Source organism: Primulina tabacum, chromosome 8 (genome assembly GCF_025594145.1).
Source record: "Primulina tabacum isolate GXHZ01 chromosome 8, ASM2559414v2, whole genome shotgun sequence".
NCBI lineage: Eukaryota > Viridiplantae > Streptophyta > Magnoliopsida > Lamiales > Gesneriaceae > Primulina > Primulina tabacum.
Window position 1 is genome coordinate 2,129,449 of NC_134557.1, and position 24,776 is coordinate 2,154,224.

The 24,776-nt window shown below is 34.8% G+C and overlaps 4 protein-coding genes and 1 long non-coding RNA gene across 5 annotated transcripts; 3 read left to right on the forward strand and 2 right to left on the reverse strand.

The window, feature by feature from the left end:
- Nucleotides 1-1,718: 1,718 nt before the first annotated feature.
- Nucleotides 1,719-4,079, forward strand: LOC142554391 (putative trehalose-phosphate phosphatase H). Its single transcript, XM_075665062.1, has 11 exons — nucleotides 1,719-1,846; nucleotides 1,946-2,277; nucleotides 2,392-2,532; nucleotides 2,626-2,697; nucleotides 2,792-2,884; nucleotides 2,997-3,053; nucleotides 3,141-3,242; nucleotides 3,320-3,467; nucleotides 3,582-3,655; nucleotides 3,720-3,812; nucleotides 3,890-4,079. The coding sequence occupies exons 2-11, from the start codon at nucleotides 2,014-2,016 to the stop codon at nucleotides 3,944-3,946; spliced, it is 1,101 nt and encodes a 366-aa protein (XP_075521177.1). The 5' UTR covers nucleotides 1,719-1,846; nucleotides 1,946-2,013; the 3' UTR covers nucleotides 3,947-4,079.
- A 3,984-nt stretch (nucleotides 4,080-8,063) lies between these two features.
- On the reverse strand, nucleotides 8,064-9,107 carry LOC142554390 (uncharacterized). Its single transcript, XR_012822183.1, has 2 exons — nucleotides 8,423-9,107; nucleotides 8,064-8,343 (listed from the first exon to the last, which is right to left on the reverse strand). It is a non-coding gene; the product is annotated as an uncharacterized LOC142554390 (long non-coding RNA).
- A 2,552-nt stretch (nucleotides 9,108-11,659) lies between these two features.
- Nucleotides 11,660-13,751, forward strand: LOC142552833 (uncharacterized). The gene is made up of 2 exons (XM_075662693.1): nucleotides 11,660-11,852; nucleotides 11,998-13,751. Exon 2 carries the CDS (start codon nucleotides 12,086-12,088, stop codon nucleotides 12,449-12,451), a length of 366 nt encoding a protein of 121 aa, XP_075518808.1. The 5' UTR covers nucleotides 11,660-11,852; nucleotides 11,998-12,085; the 3' UTR covers nucleotides 12,452-13,751.
- Nucleotides 13,752-16,556: 2,805 nt separating this feature from the next.
- LOC142552834 (uncharacterized) lies at nucleotides 16,557-18,065 on the forward strand. Its single transcript, XM_075662695.1, has one exon. It carries the CDS (start codon nucleotides 16,766-16,768, stop codon nucleotides 17,822-17,824), a length of 1,059 nt encoding a protein of 352 aa, XP_075518810.1. The 5' UTR covers nucleotides 16,557-16,765; the 3' UTR covers nucleotides 17,825-18,065.
- A 669-nt stretch (nucleotides 18,066-18,734) lies between these two features.
- LOC142554392 (inactive TPR repeat-containing thioredoxin TTL3-like) lies at nucleotides 18,735-21,766 on the reverse strand. Its single transcript, XM_075665064.1, has 7 exons — nucleotides 20,830-21,766; nucleotides 20,553-20,748; nucleotides 20,154-20,326; nucleotides 19,733-20,063; nucleotides 19,441-19,639; nucleotides 19,209-19,309; nucleotides 18,735-18,949 (listed from the first exon to the last, which is right to left on the reverse strand). The coding sequence occupies exons 1-7, from the start codon at nucleotides 21,621-21,623 to the stop codon at nucleotides 18,794-18,796; spliced, it is 1,950 nt and encodes a 649-aa protein (XP_075521179.1). The 5' UTR covers nucleotides 21,624-21,766; the 3' UTR covers nucleotides 18,735-18,793.
- Nucleotides 21,767-24,776: the final 3,010 nt, after the last annotated feature.

Below are 24,776 nucleotides of genomic sequence, written 5' to 3' on the forward strand. Positions count from 1 at the left end.
ATAATTCATATATTCTCATTCTTTTTTTTCTAAATTATCGTGGAATCTCTCTGTGGAACTTGGCCGGAAAGCATTTTGATATTTGGTCACGGACGTATATATACTTACAAACTTCGAACCATTAAGCGTAAACTATTTGTATTATCTAAATATTTACCTTCATTTTCACCACTGAAAAAATCAGTACATTCAAAAAACAAATTAATTTTAAAAAATACCACTTATAATAAAAGAAAAGAAAACGTAAAACTTCGCATTGAATTTTAAATTTTTTAAACACGTACAGTTTCAAAATTTCCGAGTCAGAGTTGATTAAGAATGAGTCAAAAGTCGCAAAAACTATTAAACTAAGTTGGGACCTCAACTAAACTAAAATTTTAATTTGCTAGCGGTTTGTACCAATTGAGATAGAACATTTAAGTGGAAGAAAGGACATCATACGATCACCTATATATCTGTCTGAATAAAATCCAAATAATATACATTAATGCAGCTTGTTTTGAGCCAACAGTTTAGGTTGAAAGCTGTTGGTTTTAATTAAAAAATAAATAAAGGGTCGCTCGAAATACATTAATTCTTAGATTTTTATGATGTAATTTTGTATATGCTGGTCAAGAAACATCAATTCCCACGTAAGATCACCTCGCCTGAAATATATGAGCGCCACTTCATTGGTGGACAAAAATGTAAACACGATTGGTGAACAGCATAACAAAATTTAGCGATCTGATTTAAAATTTTGAAACGAAACAATGTATCAGATATCACATTTTAATCATTACATCTCATCAGATACCTAATATGCATTCTGTAAAAAAAATGTAATGAAAACAAATATCGAATATGTGATAATGCAACTTGTTTCATTCCAGGAAAAGGGCTTAATAATGCATAATCACAGTTAGTTCCCACTAGTAATAATTGGGTCGTTTAATTTGCATCTTCCTCTCGCATGATTGATAATAACACAAATCCAATAATTTGTTTAAAAATTTCTCGTTCAGGAAAAATCTAGCAGTACACTACATTATAATCAAAGTAATATAATTGATGTCATAATTGAATGGCTTAAAAATCCATTTAACTTGAAAGTATTGCCAAATCTTACATCAGTTTTCCCCCCAAAAAAAGAAATGAAAATCCAAGCATTAGTCAGTTTAAATACGTATTTGAGTCAGATATTCATGTTTTAAATCCGTTAATGATGATTTTTTTTTTTTTTGCTCAAATGAATGCTTTCAATCATGCAAATAAATATAATAATTATTTTAAGAAAATTAAATGTTACATGAAAGACATTAATGTTACAAGAGTCAAGAAGAATTGAAAGTGGAAATATTGTTTAATAATTTATCGAGCAAAACGATACACATAACTTATTAATAATATAAAAATTAACGTGATAGTGAGTGTGTGTGTATATTTGGGTTGGATATAATGTTACAAAAAGTTAATGTAGGTATTTAACATAATTGAAGGAAAATTTGATTTGACACGCAAAAAGACCTGAAAAAAGGAAAATTTTTTAATTATTTTGAAAAAAAAGAAAAAGAAAAAGGAATATTAAAGAGGGCGGATAAAATGACTCCAAAAGAGTACTTGTAAAATATGAATTTACCCACTCTTAATTATTAGGGACTGAATTGTACTAGAAGAGTTGGAAAAATAAAAGTCGGTCTCTTTTTTGCTGTGGAGTTACTTATAAATTCAACCACAAATCCATTCATTTGTCACTTGTAACATTTGCCTCGTGTCTTGTTGGCTTGTTTGTTTCTTCTCTCTTTCTCTGTCTCTATTCTCCCTGTTTTTCATTTCGTTTCCTGCAAAACTTCGAGCCCTTTTCTAGGTAGTTTACATTCCTTATATATTCTGTAATTTATTTGACGATATCGGTGGGTCATATGACAAACTACTACTATTATTTTGACCCTTGACGTCAATGCAGGCTTGCAAGGTAGCTGCTATATATACAGTTGAAGAGATTTGAAAGAGTATTTACTATATCATTTGATCATGACCAACCAAAATATGGTTATTTCTGATGCAAAATCCTGCCTCACCATGGCAATCGCAGTTGCCAAGTCCGACTCGACTATGTTCCAACAGACGGTGCCAAAGCCACTCATTTCGCAGAACGGATACTTGTCGCGCAAAAAGCTGTTAAAGAAACTCGAAACCTGTGGGAATGGAGCAAGGATCAATGCCTTGCTTGATTCAATGCGAGCTTCTTCGCCCACCAGAAGGGCCTCAGATACCAAGGATCAAAGTTCTTGGACTGTAAGTTCACACGCACGAAAAAAAAAGACCAATATTTTGATTCGGGTTTTGTTGGAAATCACTTGACTTTAGCGTGGGTGATTGACACATGATTTTTAATACCAAATTAAACAGCTTCACCATCCCTCTGCTTTGAGCATGTTTGAAGAGATGATGAGTGTTTCAAAGGGGAAACAGATAGTGGTTTTCTTGGATTATGATGGCACATTATCACCTATCGTGGAGGATCCGGACCGTGCTTTCATGACGAACGAGGTTCGACATATTTACCATGAAAATTCTTACTCCCCCGATTCAAATACGAAAACAAAATAATAATATGCAACTCTTTTTATATCGAATAATCAGATGAGAGACGCTGTAAAATGCGTAGCCAAGTTTTTCCCGACTGCCATTGTTAGCGGGAGGAGCCGAGCTAAGGTACATTATTTTTGTGTTTCAAGATCATTATTAAATTTTGAAACAAGTGATTGTATTTAATATTGGAGTCGTAATCTGGGAAATTTTATTACAGGTACATAGTTTCGTGAGATTATCAGAGCTTTATTACGCCGGTAGCCACGGAATGGACATCAAGGGACCAACAAAAGGACACAAACAAGGAAGAGTGAGTATGATATAATAAATCATACATTCGTATTTAATTTTCTCGAGCACGAGAAATATTAGTATTTTTTCCAAGAAAATAAAATCTGTTTATGCTATTAATAATTGTTCAGGAAGATCAAACTGTCATCTGTCAACCGGCCAGAGAGTTTCTGCCAATAATCAATGAAGTTAGTGTCACTTCTCTTAAAATTATCAATATATAATTGTGAAAACTTTGTCACTAAAAATGCCGAAAATATGGCTTTAATTCTTAGGTATACAAAACTTTGATAGAGAAAATCAAACACATCCCAGGCGCTAAAGTTGAGAACAATAAATTCTGTCTGTCGGTACACTACCGTCGCGTTGAAGAAAAGGTACTAATTATATCCTGCCATTTAAATGAAAAAAAAATATATTTAAAACTGAGAATTTTATATTTTTTTACTTGCAGAACTGGGGAGAATTGGGTGATCAGGTTAAATCAATAATGAAGGGGTACCAGCAGCTTCGATTAACTCAAGGAAGGAAAGTTATAGAGATTCGCCCCACTATCAAATGGGACAAAGGCAATGCACTTGAATTCTTGTTGGAATCTTTGGGTAAGCAAAGGGAATTACTGTATACATTTATGTACCGATCGAGTCAAACATAATTTATACAAAACTAGAAAGGAAAAAAAAAAAATTCATGCACGTATGTTTATCAATCTTTAGGCTACGCGGAGTCGAACGACGATATTTTTCCGATTTACATAGGAGATGATCGCACCGATGAAGATGCATTCAAGGTAAGTTTGTGATTTCGTATCTCCGTCCGACCCTTTCGAATTTATAATAAACAATGATCAGCAGGTTCTACGGAGGAAGGGACAAGGTTTAGGAATTCTGGTATCGAAGACTCCGAAAGAAACCTATGCATCATATTCTTTAAAAGAACCATCCGAGGTAAGTACGAGGAAATTCAATTTTGTGCGTATTGAACATAGAAGTGGTGTAACACGTGATTGTTTGATATTCGGCAGGTCATGAACTTCTTAACACGTTTAGTGGGGTGGAAGCAATCCCTATTAAGGAACTAACTGCGGGAACCAAACTTGCCCTACCCCAGATGTTTTATTGGAGATGGGGTTGATACTAATTACATAATTCTGCATGTACTTTGTTTTGTAATTTAGCCCCCAAGGGATTATTTCGTTTTCCAAAAGAAATAGTACTGGAATAGTCTCTTTCCCATTATTTCTCAATTTTTGTTTAAATTTATCTTATGTTATTAAATGAAGAACACGAAAGTCGATAAACCCATAATTTACATAGAATTCATATATTAACTCACATTTTTTACAATCGCCGAATTTTTATTTATACAATAATAATTAAGATTAAGACACACGTATATATATATACATACATGTAAACTATATATATTGATCCTTAATATGTGTCATTAGTATTTGAGAATTGGCACAAAAGGAACAAATTGAAATCGATGCATATTTATATCGCACGTGCAATCCTTTTGTTCGGTTTCAAGTTGTAGATAATGAAAGTTCTTGGGGACCTTTGTGAATATGATTATATATGGAAAGTCTTCCAATTGAGCATAATTCTATTCTTTGCTTTTGTTGTGTTTTCAAGGCATTCACATTTAAGCGTGTTTAAAATATGTTGCAAGTTTTTTTCTTCCCTTTTAAAATTATTATATCCACGATTATACAGCATAAAACGAGTTAGTACGCGACTGTATTTGCATGTTTAGGACAAGTTTCCGGACATTATTTGACTTTTAGGCCCAACATTTGAGTTGGGATAATAATTTCAAGTGAATTTCATAAATATATCTCCTACATTTTCAGAATATTTCACTCTCTCTCTCTCTCTCATTCATATATACATATATACATATATACATATATATACATATGTGTATATATGTGTGTGTGTGTGTGTGAGAGAGAGAGATTGCACATGCCTTGATTCTCTGAAACATTAAAGGTGGAGACCTTTAGCCGGTCAAAACACAGGATTCTTTGATTGTCTTTTCACTTTTTTTAGGTAAAGTTTTGGTAAGAGTATATTTAACTAAATTTACAAGGATGTGAGATATTTATAAGTAAATTGGTTCACAAGATTTAAGCTTTAAAATAAAATGTTTATAAGCCATCAAAATATCTAATAAGTTTCAAAATCTTGAAAGTGAAGAAAAATTTAATCAAATCTTTATAATTATAATAATTACGGGATCTCAAAAGTTCCATTATAATTGCAATTGCACAAATTCCACTGTACATTTTTTGGGTATATATATCATTACATGTATCGATGGATAGAAATATTTATATTTTTAAAATGGCGTTCCAAATTTCTTTATGTCATATTACTATAATTATTATAATTATATTATATGCTGCACTAAATTTTTACGCTGCATTTTTTTATTACGTTTATGCGAAAAATATTTATGTCATAATCAAATTCTCGACTAAAGCCTCACCCAGTACTATACAATAATTGACGACATGTATTAATTATAGATGAGAACAAATTATGGAAGATGTCTTAGCATGACCAACTTCAGCACAAAAATGGCAAAGGCACTCATTCATATTGCTGATAAAATCATGTGAAATTCACAGCAAGATTCCTAAAAGACTTTCCAATTTACAAATAGAATGATTCAAAACTATGTAATGAAATAATGATGCATACATCAAGGATAGCTCCGCTCCATATACAAGATCTTAAACTATGAACAATGACAACTAATTAAGGTGGAAATTATACTAGGAACATGATCATATATATATATATATATATATAATAATAATAATAATAATAATAATAATAATAATAATAATAATAATAATAATAAAAATAATAAATTTTGTAAATAACCAATAGATGATGGAAACTTGGAAGTAAACCAATATTGGTCTTTAAGCAACACACTATTGGGCGCTTGGATTTGTGAGTGCCCACTTCAAAAGATGAAAAGGAATCTCAAAGTGTGTATGGATTCCATGCCTCCTTTTACTTTATTGGTATCATTATTTTTTTAGGAAGAGTGTTAGGTGGTGAAAGTGAAAACCCCCCACTTCCTTTGAATTTAGAGGAAAACCCATGAATATTTGTTGGAAGAAGAGTTGGATTCCACTTACAGTGTTTGATTTATGCGAACGATACATGGGTTTATCGACACCAACATGCTCCCAATTCATATAAATAAAGGAAATCGATGCTCAAGAACTATCAACTTTTTTTTTTTTTAAAAAAAAATCTAGACGTGTAAAGAAGGAATCAATTCAATCAGTGTGTGTGTATATATAAATATATACACATATAATTGATGGCATGGACAATCAGTGTGTGTGTGTGTGTGTGTATATCTATACATATAATTGATGGCATGGACGTACACAAAAATAGAGGTGGTAAGAACAATATAGTGTGTGTGGCATGATTTATTTATTATATAATTGGTGGCCTAATCAAATAATTTGAAGTAAAAAATAATGCTATATAGACACCAATAATTGGTGGAAAAGGCGCATATCCCCCCTAAGTACCACATTAACCTCATTAAGTAATCACTAATTCATTAAACAATTGACATTTAGTTCTTGAACACATAAAAAAAAGTGCAACTAAGAATATTATAAGCCTAATCTTTCTTATTGGCCTTAATGTAAGGAATATCTCAATAATATTCAATTTAGACATATTAAAAAGCTTCTAACATGCAGCAACAATAATGTGAAACACTTGGACCTTGCTACTGATCCCCTTTCTTTATAAAAATAAATTATTCGAGCATTTAAGGGCTAAATTTCATGGAACGTGTCACGTAAAGAATTAGGTCCCCACATCGATGCTCGAGCCGAGGTTCGTACTGTTGATTATCGGTTGTGTGTTACTTGTCCTATGGACAGTTTCATCTCCATGTGATCAAAAGTGACCAGGTTGGAGGCGACAATGCAAAATAATGTTGGGATGCTGGAAGAGTTGCCCTTTTACTATGAAGATTCTCGGTTTTCAAAAAATTTGCTTTTAGTATGGTAACATGGACACATGTACGATTTACTTTGTGTAAGTTTACTGTGAATCTTGGTGAATACTAGCTTTGGATTGACAAGGATCCTTGGAACATGTACAATATAGTAGGACAACTTCTGTTTTTAGTTTATTCTATAAAAATTATTATTTTTAAGAAAAAATTAATCTTAAATACGTGCGCCGAACATCTAATCATTCATTGACGACTACTTTTCTATGTCATGTAAATAAAAACTCAAGATCATTAATATAATAGAGAATATTGAAGGATTTTTAACATGATATTTTTTCCCTAAAATTCTCTCTTAAAATGCTATTATGGGATTAAGGGATATATATGTGTGTGTGATCCGGATTCTAACTAGGAATCTGGATTTTTGGGTTGGTGGGCTGATTCTATTTGGGCCTGGACCAGATTTGATGGAATCGATGAGCAATGGATGTGCCTGATTTTGTTGGGCTGATGTTGTGGATTCTAGGTGTACAACTGAGTCGAGTAGAATTAAAGTGTCACGCTACTCGAATTCGGCTCAAAAAAATTTGAAATACTCCGACTAAAGCTCAACCCGATTTGAGTATTAATTTCAGAGCTCGATTTCGAAAAACTCGATTTAATTTTTTAAAATTTTAAATACAATATATATATATATATTGTCGAGTAGCTCGCGAACTACTTGATCAGACTTACTAACTACTCGAGCTCCACTCGATTACGAGCAACTCGAACTCGACTCGATATTTAACCTAACTCGAGTAGTTCGACTCGTTTGCAGTCCTTTGAGTTATTGTCCTTTTTTTTTTTTCCTTTTTTTTACCGAGTAAAGAATTGGTGTATTAGTATAGTATATGACAAATTATATATTTTTAAAACACAATGAAATAGTTGTACCAAATAAACGTTCAATACTCACAATATTAGCTGGTGGCTATTTCTACGATGATTTGTTAAACGAAGAGCCCTCAAACTTGATTTATACATAGAAATTTATTTAAACATAAAAAATTTACCATATACAATTAGAAAATCGCTACATGTTCGGATAAAATAGACAAAATTATAAACGATGATATGGAAAGTGTCATTTTTGTTCCTCGGTGCATTCCTATATTATTGTCTATTCTTGAAGTACGCCTTCTTTCTATTGCAATGGCCATAGTTACAATATAGTGATTCAAATTAAAACAGGAGACAATTTCAAATTTATTTATTTAAAAAAAAACACACAAAAAATTTAAAGAGAGCAGGAAGATGAGTATAGTTCTGTCCAGAACCCGCAGGATCCACGCATTGCATTGTGAAATCAACCAACTCCGCAATAACTGTTTTCACCAATTTTTTGAGCCCACCAAATCTTTAGCATAGAACTTAGACATCGCTATCAGGTATTCGAGTCGGTGCACTCTCTTTTCTTCGCCATCGTCCGAGCTGCACGTGATGCAAGCCAAGTTTATGGAATGCATTTAAATGAATTGAAAGGTTATGTTCTAAAGTTTAGGATACTTACTGGGAAGAAGGAACAGCAAGCTTGACCAGACAAACAACAAGATCCCTTTTGCTTCTTTTGATTGGCATGACGTTCAGCCAATATAAAGGCGTGTTCGGGTGGAGGGACACGGTAGATTTGATCTTTGGGAACTTGAACCACATAAGTTGCTGGTTGAATAGCGGGTTGAGATGATACGGGTAAGGGGTCGTCGTCATCTTTTGTAGGTGATCCATTTCTGGTGGATTCGGGCAAAGGGCCGTCTTTCGTATGTGAGGTGGCTTTTGTGATTTCATGACTTCGGATGGTTTCTTGAGTATCATTTCCATCGTGAAGTGGTCCATTTTTTTCATCTGAAAGAGACCTCTCCCGCTCCTCCATGGACGTGAGAAGGGGAGAGAAGGAAGGTTATTGGTGAAATGGTGGGTAAGGGTGTGCATGTATCATTTACAAGGGAAAGAATGTGAGGAGCAGCATAGAATTAGGTGTCTCTAAAGTGAAACAAATCTTGAAAATTGAATAGTCCAGGAAAATTTTGATAACTCGATATAGCATGGGCCGTTGGTAGCTCATGACACTTGGACCCCAATATATTGTCATATTACTTGACCTTAGTTTATCACACCAGAGCTCCTAACAAAGCCTGAGAAAATAAATTTTGGAAGTTGCACTTTACAACACTCCAACAAGAAAACTGCAATGCGATTAATAATGATCACACAATTTCACTGACCTCTAATAATTTCATTATCCGGGGATAACAAAAAACTCACGGTGAATTTACTGATTTAAATAAAAGGCCACATATAAAATAGATAATCGGGAAAATTTAGACCCATGACAACTTTGAGTTCAAGTATAGTTGAATAATCATAGCTCATGATCTTGGCTTCAATATGCCTTAAAGTATTTGCAAAGTCTCGTGTTTCACATTCTGTCAATCATATATTATAACATTCCAAGAATCTTATATTGCAGCAATGAGCAGAACATAGAGTCCATACCAAAATGATCAAATAGTTCAACAATCTACAAGAAAAAGCAAAGAAACCAGCAGCGGAATAATTGAAGGAAGAAGATGACGAAGGTTTTATCATCTTTGAACTCACAACATAATCAAACATAATCTTATCCAATGGTCTTAATATGTTTTCTCAAAAAATGTACTCTTCTGCAAACTGAATATAAAGAACTATGAAGAAATATTATCAGGCATATAACAGACGCTCTCTGTCCTCACAAATACCGAGTGACAGATTTGAACATGCAATTTACTTTTGCAAATTACTCGAGTAACCCATTCAACAAATGTACTATTTTAGTTCAAGAAAACGGCGCGTACAATTGCAATCGACTTAAATTTTTACCATGTCAAATTCTTTTTGAAGAAAGAGACAAATACGAAATATTAAGCTGTGATAGCTCAAGCCAATCAACATGTGGTTAAGTCAGTAGACTTCGGTCGATGTAATCCAAACATGAATTCCACTGTACAAAATTATGCAATCATCACAGTGAGTATGAAATAGACCATATACAGCAACAACAGGTGTGAAAATCAAAATAATTAAGCTTGAAGGATCGATGACGAATTGTTCGGGACGTTTGGCTGCGGACTCCTGTGAATATTGTCTAACGTGCATTATATGGGAGCTGGGAATATAAAAAGGTTGAATGTATGAAAAGTGTGGAGTCATATGTGCAAATTGTACATGGTTCGAACGAAAGGGAAACGGACATTTAATGGTTTGAAAACAAAAAAAGCTTATAATCAATTTCCTATATATACAGGGCAAGGACCACATAGTTCGTAACATACTTCAGAAAGATCTGTATTACTCAACTCGGGAGAGAAAAATATCTAGAGCCATCGTGTAAATATTAGTACTACTGTAAATGTTTTTTCAGATTAGCTTCCACGGGTCATAGAACTAACTACCCACAAGTGAATTAGGAAAAGACTTAATCCCCCCATTTTGTAAGAAAAGTTTCTAAGGTCTTTTGAGCCCGCGATAGCACTCAGGGTTACATCAACACATTTCCTCAAACTTCCGGTTTATGTAAAAGAAAAAACGATTTATTGGGCCCTAACTTGGCTCACTACCAAAATAATATAAATTTATAAATTCGACATGTATTTTTTAAAATTATTCAATTTTAATGGAAAAAAGTTTAATGTTTCTTTTGTAGATGTTGGATCATCCTTCGAGTAATACGAGTCGAACTAACCCTATAATAATAATAATAATAATGATAATAATAATATATGACTATCTAAATCGGATTCCAATAAATATATATCGAAATGAATCTCAAAATGAGTTAAATAGTTCTCTTGTGAGACGGTCTCACGAATCTTTATCTGTGAGACGGGTCAACCCTATCGATATTCACAATAAAAAATAATACTCTTAGCATAAAAAGTAATACATTTTCATGTATGACCCAAATAAGAGATATGTCTCACAAAATACGACCAATAAGACTGTCATACACACAAAATCCGATACCCCTTACATTTTTTAATATAATAAATTAAAATTTAAAGGGGAAATGTATTAAAAAGAAGTAAAGAAAAAATTAAATCTAAATATATTTTGGACTAAAATAAATAAATAAATAAATCGAAAGATTTTTTTATTCTAAAACATACAAATCTCAAAAAATTAACTGTACACGATGAGCCCCAGCCCCTCCAGTTCTTCGTGTCTTTTCACCTCAGAGCTGTAGATCCCTAATCGGCATTCTGATAGAAATCTACCAGAGAGCTGTTTCTTTTACGTTGATGCGATTGCAGGCTAGTGATTTCATCTTTTCGAAGTACTTTGATTCGAACACAATTGCAACTTTTTGTTCATGATGTCTGTGATATACAGGAGTCGTATTTTCTTGCTTTCGAGAATTTATGCACCTGCGTCTCTACGCCATGTTTCTTTCTCTTTTTCTCACCTTCATTTCTTCTCTACCTCAAGGGAGGCGCAACCTCCAGACAGTCTTTCCGTTTCTGATTACTTGATTCAAAGGCACCAATTCTCTCACGAAACGGCGTCACGAATCGCCTCTAATTTAACTCGTCTACGCAACCCAGAAAAATATGATTCAATTATCTCAACCCTGAAAGAGAGTGGATTTTCGAAAACCCAATTGGAGAGAGTTTTGAGCTGTAGACCTTATTTGCTCTCGGCGAGTACCGAGAAAGTTATCAACCCTAAAATTAAGATTTTTCAGGAATTAGGCCTTTCGAAAACTGAAATTGCCATTATGATCTCAAAAGATCCTGGGATTTTGGGTTGCAGTGCAAAGAAAAGAGTCATCCCTTCATTATCTGTGCTAAAGAGTCTTTTGGGGTCCGACGCGAAGGTGGCGAAGCTGTTGAAGGTTTCTGGGTGGTTCTTTACAATGGATTTGGAAAAGACTCTGGTGCCCAATGTCAAATTCTTGCAGAGCTGTGGTATTCCCTTGAACCAAATTGTGAATCATATCTACTTTTTTCCGAGATTTCTTTTACATAAACCAGAAGTTTTAAGGAAATGTGTAGATAAGGTTGATCAATTGGGAGTCAGTAGGAGCTCTAAAAGTTTTATTTATGCTGTTAGGATTGTGCGTTCATTGAGCAATGTGAATTGGGAGCTCAAGTTGAAGGCTTTTCGGGATTTGGGTTTTTCTGAAACTGATATATTGAAAATGTTTCGGACCTCAAGTCCGGCGTTTACCATATCGAAGGAGAAGATGAAGATGGTAAAAGAGGTTCTTCTGGCCTCTGGAAAGTACGATATGTCAACTATTGTTAATTACCCTGTTTCACTCATGTACAGCGTGGAGAAGAGATATAAGCCCCGGCTTGAAGTCCTAAGGATTTTGGAAACAAAGAAACTTATAGAGAATTGGCCTAGCCTTGGAGTGCTTTGCACGATCTCAGATGCTCAGTTTTCTGAGAGATTTGTTGCCCCTTATTTCAAGGAGTTCGGTAAAGTATACATAGACGAACCCATTGATAAAGATAAAATAAACATGAAACAATTAGCATTTTTTTGGGGAAAATCTAGATGAGATTTTGGCATGTATTTTCCGGGACGGTGTTGGTGCCTATGGTGGGAACTGATTGAACCTAATAGGTTCCTTGCTTTTCCACTGCTTGAATAGTATCTCTCATGTGTTGCCCCGTCTTTCAAAACATATGTTTTTTATTGTCATCAGACTTGATTTAGATTTGATTTACACCATCCTCTATAGCTGAGGTGTCGTAGCTCATTTCATGTTCATTGGAAATTAATATTTTTATCGGTAGCTCTACTCATTTATGGAAAAAATTCAGACATTTTATTGATATCAAAACTCGTTCTGAACATGATATACCTCTGTTCTTGAAATCTTGGAGTTTGTTCATAGCGAGCACATAATACACCTTTGGAGACTTATGTTTATGGTTGGACTTTAAAAACACACTGCAGAGGTAAAAAGAAGTTTGTATGCCTGATGTTCCTCATGGTTGTTCCAGAAATTTTAAAGATTTTGACGTCATGTTAGGTCATTGCTGTACGAGGTGATGAAACATTTTCAAAATGAGCACATAATCATTTTGATTTGTTCTTTTTCTTTAGATAGCCGTGGATACCAATTTGTTAACTTTTCTTTCTATGAAGTTTAACACCAGTTAACCTAGCTACAGTCTATTCTGGTGGAGGAAGTTTTTCTTCTTGGTGAATTTCATCACCTTTTCTCTTCAGTTAATGTGGTGTTTCTCTGATCGAGAGAGAGAACTGTGGATGTCGTACTAACGACTGTAGGGGAGTATATATTAAAAAGAGAATTTCTTGCAACTTACTTAGAATGCTAATTTGTTGGTGCTTTGGTACTGCTGAAGTGTTCTGCCACAATGTTGTTAGCCGCAACAAAATCCTTCTTTGTTCCTTTAGCTGTGAACATACCAGATATGTGTGAAGGTTCTAAGTTTCTAGATTTCAGTTTCTCGCCTCGCTTGCAATGAATAAGCAGATACCTGAATTCCTTGTAATGATTCTGTCTTCTATCATAATCTCCGGAGAATCCAATCAAGAAGATCCGCACACCGTCTATGGAAACCGAATGATGCAATATTGATCTCTTTTTTCTTTTTCTTTTTTCTTGTACAAGGACTCTGGTTGACATGTCTTAGCAGATACTGCTTCTGCAGCATGGAAATGACAAATACTTAGTTGTTTGAGTAACTACTACCACTAAATCCAAGGAAAAAGCCTATGCACACAGCAAGCTAATTCATCGGAGGTGATACATGAAACACTAAATTTCAAGTTCGACTGATTGATATGGATATATGAAGAATGAGTTGAAGTACTTTATTATACAATGTATTCTACATAATAATAATTACAATAAAAATGACATGTCTTCGTCCGCCATTGATTTAAAACCGCAAATGATACTTTGATTTGAAATGAGATGACCAGACATGCGGCCTACTTCAGGAAGAAATGAAAAGGGGGTGAATTGTATTTGGCATAATGTTACAAACGATTGGTCGTGCATGATTTGCTTCCTTCTTAATTTTCCAAGTATTTTTTTTCCAAATTTGGATTTTATTTTATTTTTTATGAAAACAAAAACTATTGTGAGATAGTCTCACAGTGTCAATTTTGTGAATCATGAATCTATTTGAGTTATTTATGAAAAAATATACATATATATGTAGAGATGGAGATGGATTAACATATTATTATAAATAAAGCCATGGATATTACATTCCCTTTTAGGTTTGTTTGAATCGATAGCATTCATTTTCTTGGAAAATCAAATATATTTCTTCAACTATTTGTAATTTTCAAAATTATCTAAGTGGTGGTTGAAAAATATTGAAATGATAGCATCAAATTAATCTATTTAGAATAAAGTTAGAGGTTATGTCCAAAATAAAGTTTTGCAAACGTTCACGGGAACATGTTGTTTCTCATTATATTTATAACTTTTTGATTTACCAAAAACAATTTATCATTTATGGGAAATGGGAATATCAATTTAGGAATATCTCAAAATTGGAAATTATTAAAGCTTCCAAATTTTGGAAGACTTGGATTTCTGCAAAGGAAAATTAATTAATTGCATCAGATTACACATATCGAAAGTGTGAAGGGCATTATTATGTCGACGCGTATATAAAGCATGAATCTTTCCATGAAAGGGTGTTTAAACTTTAGTGCTACACTTTTCTAATATTGTCGCCAATTATTAAAGTAATCTACCCAAGACCTAACTTTATTATTAGATAATATAATATAATAATTATAATTGATCCAATATCAATGGGGATGGGACTCTCTATTTATTCATGACACGCTCATTTTGTAGCATACGAGATATATTAAAGTTTATAACAATTAATTAAACTCTTTGGTTGGTTACAAGCTTGTATTTTTATATCGGAAATTAAAGATTTACGCACTTGAAGTCTTCTTTATATATGACCATTTTCGTGCTCACTAATGAGATGATACTCATTTATTGTATATACAATTTGGATATACTTCATCATATCCAATAAATGAGTGTCATTTAATCGATAAACACGGATGAATACATGATAGGTGAACAACATATCAAAACTGTATATATACTTAATATTTAACCACTATATATACTAGTTCCAAAACTCAACTTCTCGATTTCCTCCATCAATGAATTTGTCTGCCAACCCTAATACAAGAAGCAAAGACAAAAGATCATGCACTAAGTTGAAACTTTACATCCTTTATGCATTAAATTCAACTTTCAAGTCTTTTCCTAATATTGGTATAGGTCCACACGACATAGGTTTAGTTAGGAATCTCCCGCTATCCGAAAAGAAAGTTTCGTTACTCAACATATATAGCGAGGATTTTTGGCCAAAAAATTATTGAAAATCATAGAAGTTGAGACAAAATATTGTATATATGAGTTTATATATTCATTAATAATTAATGTGATATGCCATTGATAGATTTTGTTAAGTTTAAACACCAAACTTCACCTAACTATGATTATTATTAATTATGTTTCCAAAATCTTATAATATAAGGACCACTTATAATATATAAAAGTTGGTAAAATTCATCTTTAAAAAAAAGTTAGCAAAATTATTTATGGGAGGTTCAAATTTAGCAAGACCCACAATTTTTTGTCCTGTTTTATTTCTTACATGGATTAATCAGAAATTATTTAGACTTTAAAAATCAAATACTCAAATAAAAAAAAAACTAATGATGTAGGAAACAAAGAGACTGACGAAGCAAAGATACAGAAATGAACTCATTGATTGAATAATTAACTTCCAAATCATTAGCGACAGCTTTATTGATGTGAAGCAAATTAAAAGGGAAATCAATAATCAAATTGTTAATTTTTGTCTTCATAATTTTGATGATGCATGCATGTGGCACTGCCCATCAGCTTAAAATTCCACTATTTACATGTAAGTTTGTTAGTCGCCATTTTTAAAATTCAAGAATGTAGAGAAATCCGAGTCTTGAAAATAAGAGTTGATGAAGCGGAAAGTTGATGAGGAATATATAATATTTCGTAATAGCAATTTGTGGTGATAATGGAGGGCCCGTTTTGGCCGATGCTCTCGAGTGCCCAACTCCCTTCATAATGTCCTACTAACAACTTTAATTAATTTAACTAAAACTTTTTCACATTGGTGATCACTTTCGGTGTATATATCTATCTCCACTGGAAAAATGAATTTTATACTTAATTGGGATCGGTGCGAGCACGATTGTGAACTTAGAATTCCGATCTTGTTTTTTTTATGGACAAATTTAGCATAATTAATTATAGAATAAAGCACACGCATTATTAATAACAATGGGTTTTGTTTGGTAGTTTCAACTTTTATTTATGCGGGCCAGTGGCATCATAGGTTGAGAATTATATCTGGCTGGCATGGGCTCACCAAAGTTTTTGATAGGCTCGTGGGCACCAACTTTACTTCTCCCCTATCCGTGTTATATAATATGTTTGGCTAAAAGTAGAGGCCGAGAAAGTAAATTGGCCACTCGCTTGTGATTTGTGACCCCATTTCAAGCAGAGAGAGCGAAAAGGTGTGTGAATTTTTTTATAAAAAAGGAGCCACTAAGAAAAACTGGCCCCATAATATATATGAAGTACTTCTTGCAAAATCAAAAACTAATCTTCTTTTGATATATAAATGAACTATACTATCTATGCTTTGTTATTACTTCATTTTTTTCTGGTTAACTAAGTGATGTTAATGATATGCTTGGGCGAGTGGTGGCCCCTCGTTTCCTTCTAATATAACGTAACTCATCCAAACTCAAATCAATATGAGAGATCTGAAACCACCGAGGAGCTGAAGGCAAGGAACATTACACCATGAAAGGTGGTAGAGATGGCAAAGGGCCTCCTTCCGCAGATTTACTCATCTGTTTTCCGTCTAGAGCTCACTTGACTCTGATGCCCAAACCAATCTGTAGCCCCGCGAGGCCATCAGAGCCCAGAAATTGCCACAATCACCGCCCCAACCGAAGCCGTCACATGAGGAGACTTAGTGGTGGCGGCAATACCGCAGCCCGCGGCCACGCCAGCCCACTCTTTTGGGCAAAGACTAAGCCTACTAATTCAGATATATCGGAGCCCACATCCCCAAAGGTCACTTGTGCGGGGCAAATCAAAGTTCGGCCAAAGCCCAGCTCTTGCAAGAACTGGCAGTCGGTTATGGAAGAGATTGAGAGGCTGCACAATAACAAGAAGCATAAAAAAAAAGCTGCTTGGATGGATGCGCTGGGGTTCAAGAAAGATGTTATGCAATTCTTGACATGCTTGCGCAGTCTCCGGTTCGACTTCCGGTGCTTCGGGTCGTTTCCTTCGGCTGAGATAACATCAGATGACGATGACGAAGACGACGATGAAGATCAATTCGAAGATGCAGAGTGCACAAATGGAGAAAAGAACATTCAAAGCACTGGGAAAATGAATGATCAGTGCGACGAGAATGATGAATCCAGAACGATCTTCTCCAAATGGTTTATGATTTTACAGCAAAATACTGATCGAAATAATGAACTGATCACAGAAATTAAAGAAAGCAAAAGAAAGACAATCAAATCTTTGTTTGATGAAGAGTTGAAGGAAGATGATGATGAAGCACCGCCTTGCGCGCCTCCATCCAATGCGCTGTTACTAATGCGGTGTCGATCGGCTCCGGCAAAAAGCTGGCAAGAAGAGAAAGAAGAAGAGAAAAAAGATGAGGAAAAAGAAGAGGAAAGTGAAGAGAAATGTGAGAAAACAGGTAACGCAGAGAGTAAAGAAAGCTTAGTGGTTATGGCGTATGGAGCAGATTTGTCGAAATTTTCATCTGATATTGTGAAGGAAACCTGGGTCGTCGGAGGAATCGGAGATTTACTGTCGAGAAGTCGCAGTTGGAAGAGATGAGATATAAATTTGATGATGATGATGATCGTATGTCCTAATTCAATTATTTGGGTTGTTTTTGTTTTCTTTTTTGCTTTTAAATATAACTTCTGTTGATATTATATGAATAATTGTTGTGAACTGGATTTGTTTTGTTATTATTATGTGTTCAGATTTTAAGAACATCATGATCTCTATGTTTTGAAATTGTATCGGTACATTTGTATATATCAATAAAGTCTTCGTATTTTCTCTCTACTAAGTTTTACGTGAAACATCTCACATGTCAATTATGCTCATATTAAAATATATATCTCACAAAATTGACTCACGATATTTTCTCACTGAATTTTTTCTTTTTCTAAGAATGAATTTTTTTTTCTTTAATTTAGTTCCATAGACCGACCAAGTGAATGAAATGGTTGCATAAATTGTTTATTTGGTTTATTATACTTGTGGTGAAGTTATCATCATATTAAATAAAATTTACACCACCTCCGGCCACTTTTTAGACTATGGTGGGTCAACTAGTCAAGTGTAACTATAAAATTTCTTATTTTTAAATGTTTTTCTACAAAACTTTTTATATAAATTTCATTTTTATCCCAAAATATTAATAAATATTATCGAAAGAAGTATGTGTATTTTAGAGATTTAAAAAAACAGATCATAACACTATTTTCTCAGTTCAACTTTGACAATAATATATAAGATGAATAGGTGAATTTATTTAAAATTAAAAAGCTTTAGAAATACCAAACTATAAAAAAAATGTTGGCATTTCAATATTTGTTTGAATAAAAATAAAAATTTATAGATAATTAATCAACAATAACATAGTGACTGACACATGCTCTGATAAAGGGATAGAATTAGTAAATAACTATTTATTTATTATTATATAGAAAAGCATGAAAAAACATCCAACAGATTCCTGAAAGCCCAATTAGTTTTACAATGTGGGCCTGCCTTGGTCATTATTAGGCCCAATCACTGTTGCCGGCACAAGTTTATGTGTCTTTCCAACCAATCTATTCTGTCTCCTGGAATTTCCTTTGCTTTTGAACCGTTCTTGTATACTATGAAAACAGGTACGGCCTTCACACCTTGTGATTTGATTACGCCTGCATTGTCTTCGATTTCAACCTGAAATCTTATAAATGTCAGCCAGTCCGCATTGTAGTATATATACAGTGTTTATGATATAAGTACGATAGCAAACATACATGGATAATATAATAATATTAATCTTTTATAGAATTTGAACAAAAAATCAGACGAACAAGAAAACATAATGTTTCATCCTTCACACCAAACGTTGTCTGAATAGATTTCATCCGCATTAGATAATGTGTATTCTATCATTTGTGGTGCATATGTGCAGAAGAACAGAGAAAAAATTAACCTTGAGAAAATTGACCGACGGGAATTTTCGGGAAACGTGTTGCAACAGCTGCAAGTCTTGCTTGCTGCTTAACTTGCTGCAGAACAGCACCACACATAACCCTGCAACTTGAGCGACAGATATTACTTGACAAATTCTGTTAGTTGTTATTTGTCAATTTCAACGACACCAACAATGTTTCTGTAATTAGTCTAAATAAATTTAAGAATAAAGAGATTGCATAATAATTTACCCGGTTGAGATAAAAAGTAGGTGAAATGCTTGTTTCCTGATACTAATACAAGATCTGTCGCCTCTGTGCTAATATTGTGTGATATATTATTAGTGAGCTGCGTTTTTGCTTTCAGCAGCCCGGTTTTCACGTCTTGGTCGTCAGGGATTTGTTGCATCAACACCTCGAAATCTTCAATCGCGGCCTCCCATCTTTCCAACTAATTACAAGTAAGTGCATGAAACTTGAAATCAGAATATTTTCCATTGAAGTTGATAGAATTTAGTATTTTGGTGAGAGAGAGAGAGATTACCTCGACATTGCAATGGGCTCTACGCAATCTGGGCTTGCTGTAATTCGGTCGGACACTGAGGGATTCCGTGCAATCTTCGACCGCTTTCTCGTACTGTCCTAACTTGGCACAGCAAGCGGCTCTGTTGCAAAGTAGAATGGAGTTGTATGGATCATTCTCCAATCCTTTTGTGTATGCATACGTTGCCTCTGTGAACCTGGATGTCTTAAATAGCCTGTTACCGTTTAATCGAGCTAATGTCACGGACTTCACCCTTTCGAAGATCGACTTCACTTTGCTGCTGGAATCGAGTTTCATTGCATGTTGAGCCGCAGTCATAGCATCCTCAAACCTGTCAATAGATTAGAGTGTTCGAAATCATTTGACAGCACTTAATTAAACACGAAGCAAACGAAATTGGATTAAAAACGAATTTATTAACCTGCCATTAGCCATGTAAACGAGGGCATGAACTAACAGTAAACCAGCCGTAGCAGAGCAGCCAAAAAACTTGTCATTGAGCTCAATGTCGAAACTCGGTTGATTTTGAATGATGGAGTGTGCCTCTTCGTGTCTCTTTAGTTTCAGCAGAGACTCTGCCTTCATTGCGTGTATCTACATTTATATCAGCCAAGCCAAGTGCATTTTGTGACAATGTGTATGAGAAAAGCTTGCAATGATACTGCAATGTTAATTAACAATGGTTTATTAATTGTATATCAGTGTATCTAAGCTTCAAGTTTGGGACCATCAATATCGCTTAATTCACACGATTTATTATTTCTTTGTTCGTGTTTATAATCTCGAGACATGATATAGAAAGTGGGGAGCTGTGTGTAACCTGTGGAGCTGAATCTGCACCCATGGATAACGCAGCCTGGCTCTCACGAAGCAATTTGCTCCAATCTCCAAGCCTCTGCGCATCATTGCACCTATCAACACAACTCTTTAGAGCTTGGGCTTGAGTGAAGTCCTCGAAGCTAGCCTTCCGTCCCGATGACTTGTAGTGCCAGATAGCTTTCTCTGCTACTCCCAATCTGAAAACAAAGGGCTAGTTAAGCAATAAAAATTAAAACATTCAAATATTTTGAATTAATATCAATAAATTAATGTATAACCTTAAATACAGTTTCCCCAGACGATAATGTGCATTATGATACAAAGGGTCAATTCTTATCGCCTCTCTGCACTCGACGATGGCCTCTAAATGGCGGCCTAACGCCATCAATGCCGCACTCTTGTTGCTATAATAGCAAGCCTTGCACGGATCAATAGCAATTGCTTGATTGTATAAGGCCAATGCTTCTTCAAACTGCCCTTTCTTATATTTGTCATTTCCGAGGTACTTCATAGCATCCGAATCCATTTTATTTGCACAACTTCTAACTACATTCCCGAACCCATGGCTAGCTTGTGCCGATTTCTCCACGACAGTACCATTGATAACATGCTTAGTAACCATTTTATCGCCATTGAACGACTTCTCTACAGCATGTCGCTTCAAGTTACCTAAATGGCCAATGAGCATGACGTTACCTGTGGAAGCCCGATACATGTCTCCATTTGCATTGAATTTCGGCTGATCACTAGAAACGGTGAAACTCAAGTCACTTGAGGTGAAATTCGGTTCTTTGTTCATCTGTTCATAGTAGGATAAATTCACTACTTGCGACATTCTTTGGGAGCGCAAATCGCCGGGGGACAGCCTCTGGATTCTTGCGGCAAGTGGAACTCTGGTTTCTTGATGTTGTAAAGGTGTCGGGTTTATCAGGGGTTTTCCTGAAGGAGAATTAGCAAAATCCGAGGAGTCCAGGATTGATTTTCTTGGCTTCAAGCTTCTTAAATGAAGGATTGAGCTCAGAAAACCACAACCCTTCTTATTTTCCACTCTACATTCAGCAGTTCTTGCCATTATTAATTATTGCAACTGTTTGATGCGTTGTTTGCAATGTAACACAGAAAAAAACACATCGAACACTAGAGAAGTTTTCATGAAAGCGAAGGGTTTCAATGGGATAAGTCTATACAATGGAAGTCAATTTATAAATCTTGCAGGCCACGGACCATGTCGAACATCAAATGGGATCAGCCAATGGAGAAACTGCACCTTTTTTTAACCCTAAAAAATGGAGTTGGTATACCAACTGTATTTGGAACAAGCTTACTCTTCATAATTTTAACATTCTTTGAAACAAAACGAGCATGCCTATTATGATACATTTCTTTCTCTCTTTTTGTTTCTTTCTAAAACCAAAAGTGTATTACTTCAAAGTAGAGTACTGTACAAATACACCAAAATTCTAGTACACAGAAACATATGCAATTTAATTTGAAAATAGATCTTGTCCAAATCTCGAAGTGAGTGTAAGAGTAGGAATCTAGCAAGCCAATTTTCTTAAATATATAAAAAGCATCATGAGGTCTGACTTTCAACGTAAGATCATGAAACTCACAAGGAAGCGTACTGTATATTCTAAACAGGTTCCTAGTCGATTCAGCTGCCTAAAATAAAAGTAAATGTTATAGTTGGACCTCATTAGTCCTTTAACACGGGACAACATGTATGGAGTCATCAAGTGGCAAGATTGGGTGTAATTTCGAAATACATATGAGTCAATGCATTGTCGTCAGTGATTCACCTCTCACCAACATGTGAAGATATCCTATATGATCTGATGAGTTAATAGTGCAGAGAATATGTAGCCAGAGTAAGATGTGTGCATTTTAGAAAGGTGTTTCTCAGTTGTACATACCATGTCACTATTGTTACTCAAAAATATATCACATCATTATCGAATTCATTTGCAACTCTCAGTATACCATGCAGATTCGGTCGGGATATATGAGTTGAAGAGACCATACTGTATGTTAATCATAACTTAAGGTTCTTGGAGGTACTGTCGGTGATACATAGGAGATCATAAAGTGATGCTACTAGAGGCTTTTACCATGATCCGATAGGAGAAATCAGATTTGAGTTTGACGTTCTTGATCAAGGGATCAATGAAAAGAATGAGGTTAACTAGGGTAAGTTCGAATAAAAATAAATGTTATTCTGAATCACATTAAGTTATGAACTCACGACTTTACGAGGAGTCAACTTTCTTATCATAAACATGATTAGACAATCGAAGAAGAAAGGAGATTCGTTCGTATAGATTTGCTAGAAGGACTATCTCCGTTTAAATTCAGACTAGTTTAAGCTGATATTATATACACGAAGATAAACTATTCTAGAACGCCCTGTAAATGATTTAAATCATATGTCACCCAAAGAACGTTTTGAACTCCAAAACAATTTTTTAAAAAAAATTTCTTGTTTTTTGAGCGTGAGAAAACGATATATGAACGGTGAGTACTCAAAAATCTTGGCTAGCTGTTCACATGTGGTAGACAATTCGTGATCAGAGAGGTGTAGGTTACTTTTTGCTTATCCAGTGAAAGAGTTTAGAAGTCTAAAAAGGACTCTATTGTGATATCCTACATGTCCAGTTAAAAATTTTCATCACATGAAAAAGCATGCTAGCTGTAAACTACTGCCATTCAAGCGATCTGGGTCGTCAATGGGTAGGGCAAAGGTCTACTTTTCGACCAAACAGGCATTTTGTTTTGACCCGACCGTATAAAAATTAATTCTTTTTTATCTATTCAAACTCTTGCCATGAAATCGAGTAAAATAAAAGATTACACATAGTCGAACAAATCACACTAAATTTTAAATTTTTAAATTTCGAATAAGTGGTTGTAGCCGAACTATTGTGAATATTAATGTAAGGACCTGAAGATGACTAGTTGTTGACCGATGGTGGCAGTGGCACACATAGCCGGTGCAGTGTATGATTGAGACATTAAATATAACGAAATCAAGTTTGTGTCGGGGAATAGGATGGAGAACTGTTTCCTAAGTCAAATAACACCAACGATATGAATTGTTTGAGTTGGCCTGCTTCATATTTTGTTTTAAGACCATGAAAATGTAAGGGTCGGAGCCGGCTTCAAGGGGTTGCTTCATGGGTCTTGTGGTTGGCTCCTTCTAAAGTCTTCTCTCACGAACTTTCTCATGCCGTCACTCATATAACATCCTCGTATCTAGAACGATCTTTGAGAGAGTCCGTTTAAGGGAGAAAGTTCCAAAAAAAGTCTGTTTACATAATAAAATCCAGAGAAAACCCAAAATCGGAATAGTCAATGATCGTATCTTAGTTAGTAGTGTTGAGATAGAGTCGGGATGTCTCTCAAAGTAATGCTACATACAAGTCAATGGGAGTTTAAAAGAAACCATAGACTTTGGCTCACTGAAGGGATCAATCAGTTGAGGAAGTTGAAAGCAGTTGCTTTGGGGAGTTGGATAAGCTGTGGAGAATGAAACACAGGTGAAAACGGTTGCCTATAAAAGGGAACTCTCGGCTGAAAGATCTCAGATGAAAAAAAATATACAGAAGAGTGGTGAGGGTAAAGAACACGACAGAAGAAGAGATCAAGGAATTAAGGCTTGATTGATATGTTCTAGAGTGTGATTCATCATTGCTGTATTTTTTTGTAAATCCTCCCTGATCATTCAATAAAGAACTTGTCATCTTTCTTCCCGTGGATGTAGGCTTATCAAGGCCGAACCACGTAAACCATTTGTCTTGTGCTGTTTACTTTCGTGTGTGCATGATTATCAATAGAGTTCGTCGAGTGGCCATACTATAACAAAGTCTCTGTGAATTGCCTAAAAGCTACCATCAAGTGGCGCCGTCTGTGGGAAGCTAATCCACCATTGATCGACAAATCAAGAAAATGGGATCAATGAAATTCGACATTGAAAAATTCACAGGTAATAATGATTTTGGGTTATGGAGAATCAAGATGCGAGCCATCTTGATTCAGCAAGGCCTTGTCGAATCGCTGAAGGAAGAAGAATCATCACAAGAAGACTCGAAAGAGAGGATGATCAATGCCTCCAAGGCACTAAGTGCCTTAATTCTATGCTTGGGTGATAAACCTCTTCGGGAGGTCTCAAAAGAAACCACAGCTGCTGGGATGTGGGGAAAACTCGAGAAGTTGTACATGACAAAGTCTC

Bases quoted from the DNA above. Each gene is read 5' to 3' on its own strand.
- LOC142554392 (XM_075665064.1), bottom strand. From the start codon at position 21,623: ATGGCAAGAACTGCTGAATGTAGAGTGGAAAATAAGAAGGGTTGTGGT. The intron at 20,064-20,153 runs GTTAATAAATTC...ATCTATTGACAG, and splicing joins GTTTACATGGCTAATGGCAG to GTTTGAGGATGCTATGACTG. The intron at 19,640-19,732 runs GTAATCTCTCTC...ACTTGTAATTAG, and splicing joins GAGCCCATTGCAATGTCGAG to TTGGAAAGATGGGAGGCCGC.
- LOC142552834 (XM_075662695.1), top strand. From the start codon at position 16,766: ATGAAAGGTGGTAGAGATGGCAAAGGGCCTCCTTCCGCAGATTTACTC.
- LOC142554391 (XM_075665062.1), top strand. From the start codon at position 2,014: ATGACCAACCAAAATATGGTTATTTCTGATGCAAAATCCTGCCTCACC. The intron at 2,698-2,791 runs GTACATTATTTT...ATTTTATTACAG, and splicing joins GCGGGAGGAGCCGAGCTAAG to GTACATAGTTTCGTGAGATT. The intron at 3,813-3,889 runs GTAAGTACGAGG...GATATTCGGCAG, and splicing joins CTTTAAAAGAACCATCCGAG to GTCATGAACTTCTTAACACG.
- LOC142552833 (XM_075662693.1), top strand. From the start codon at position 12,086: ATGTTTCGGACCTCAAGTCCGGCGTTTACCATATCGAAGGAGAAGATG.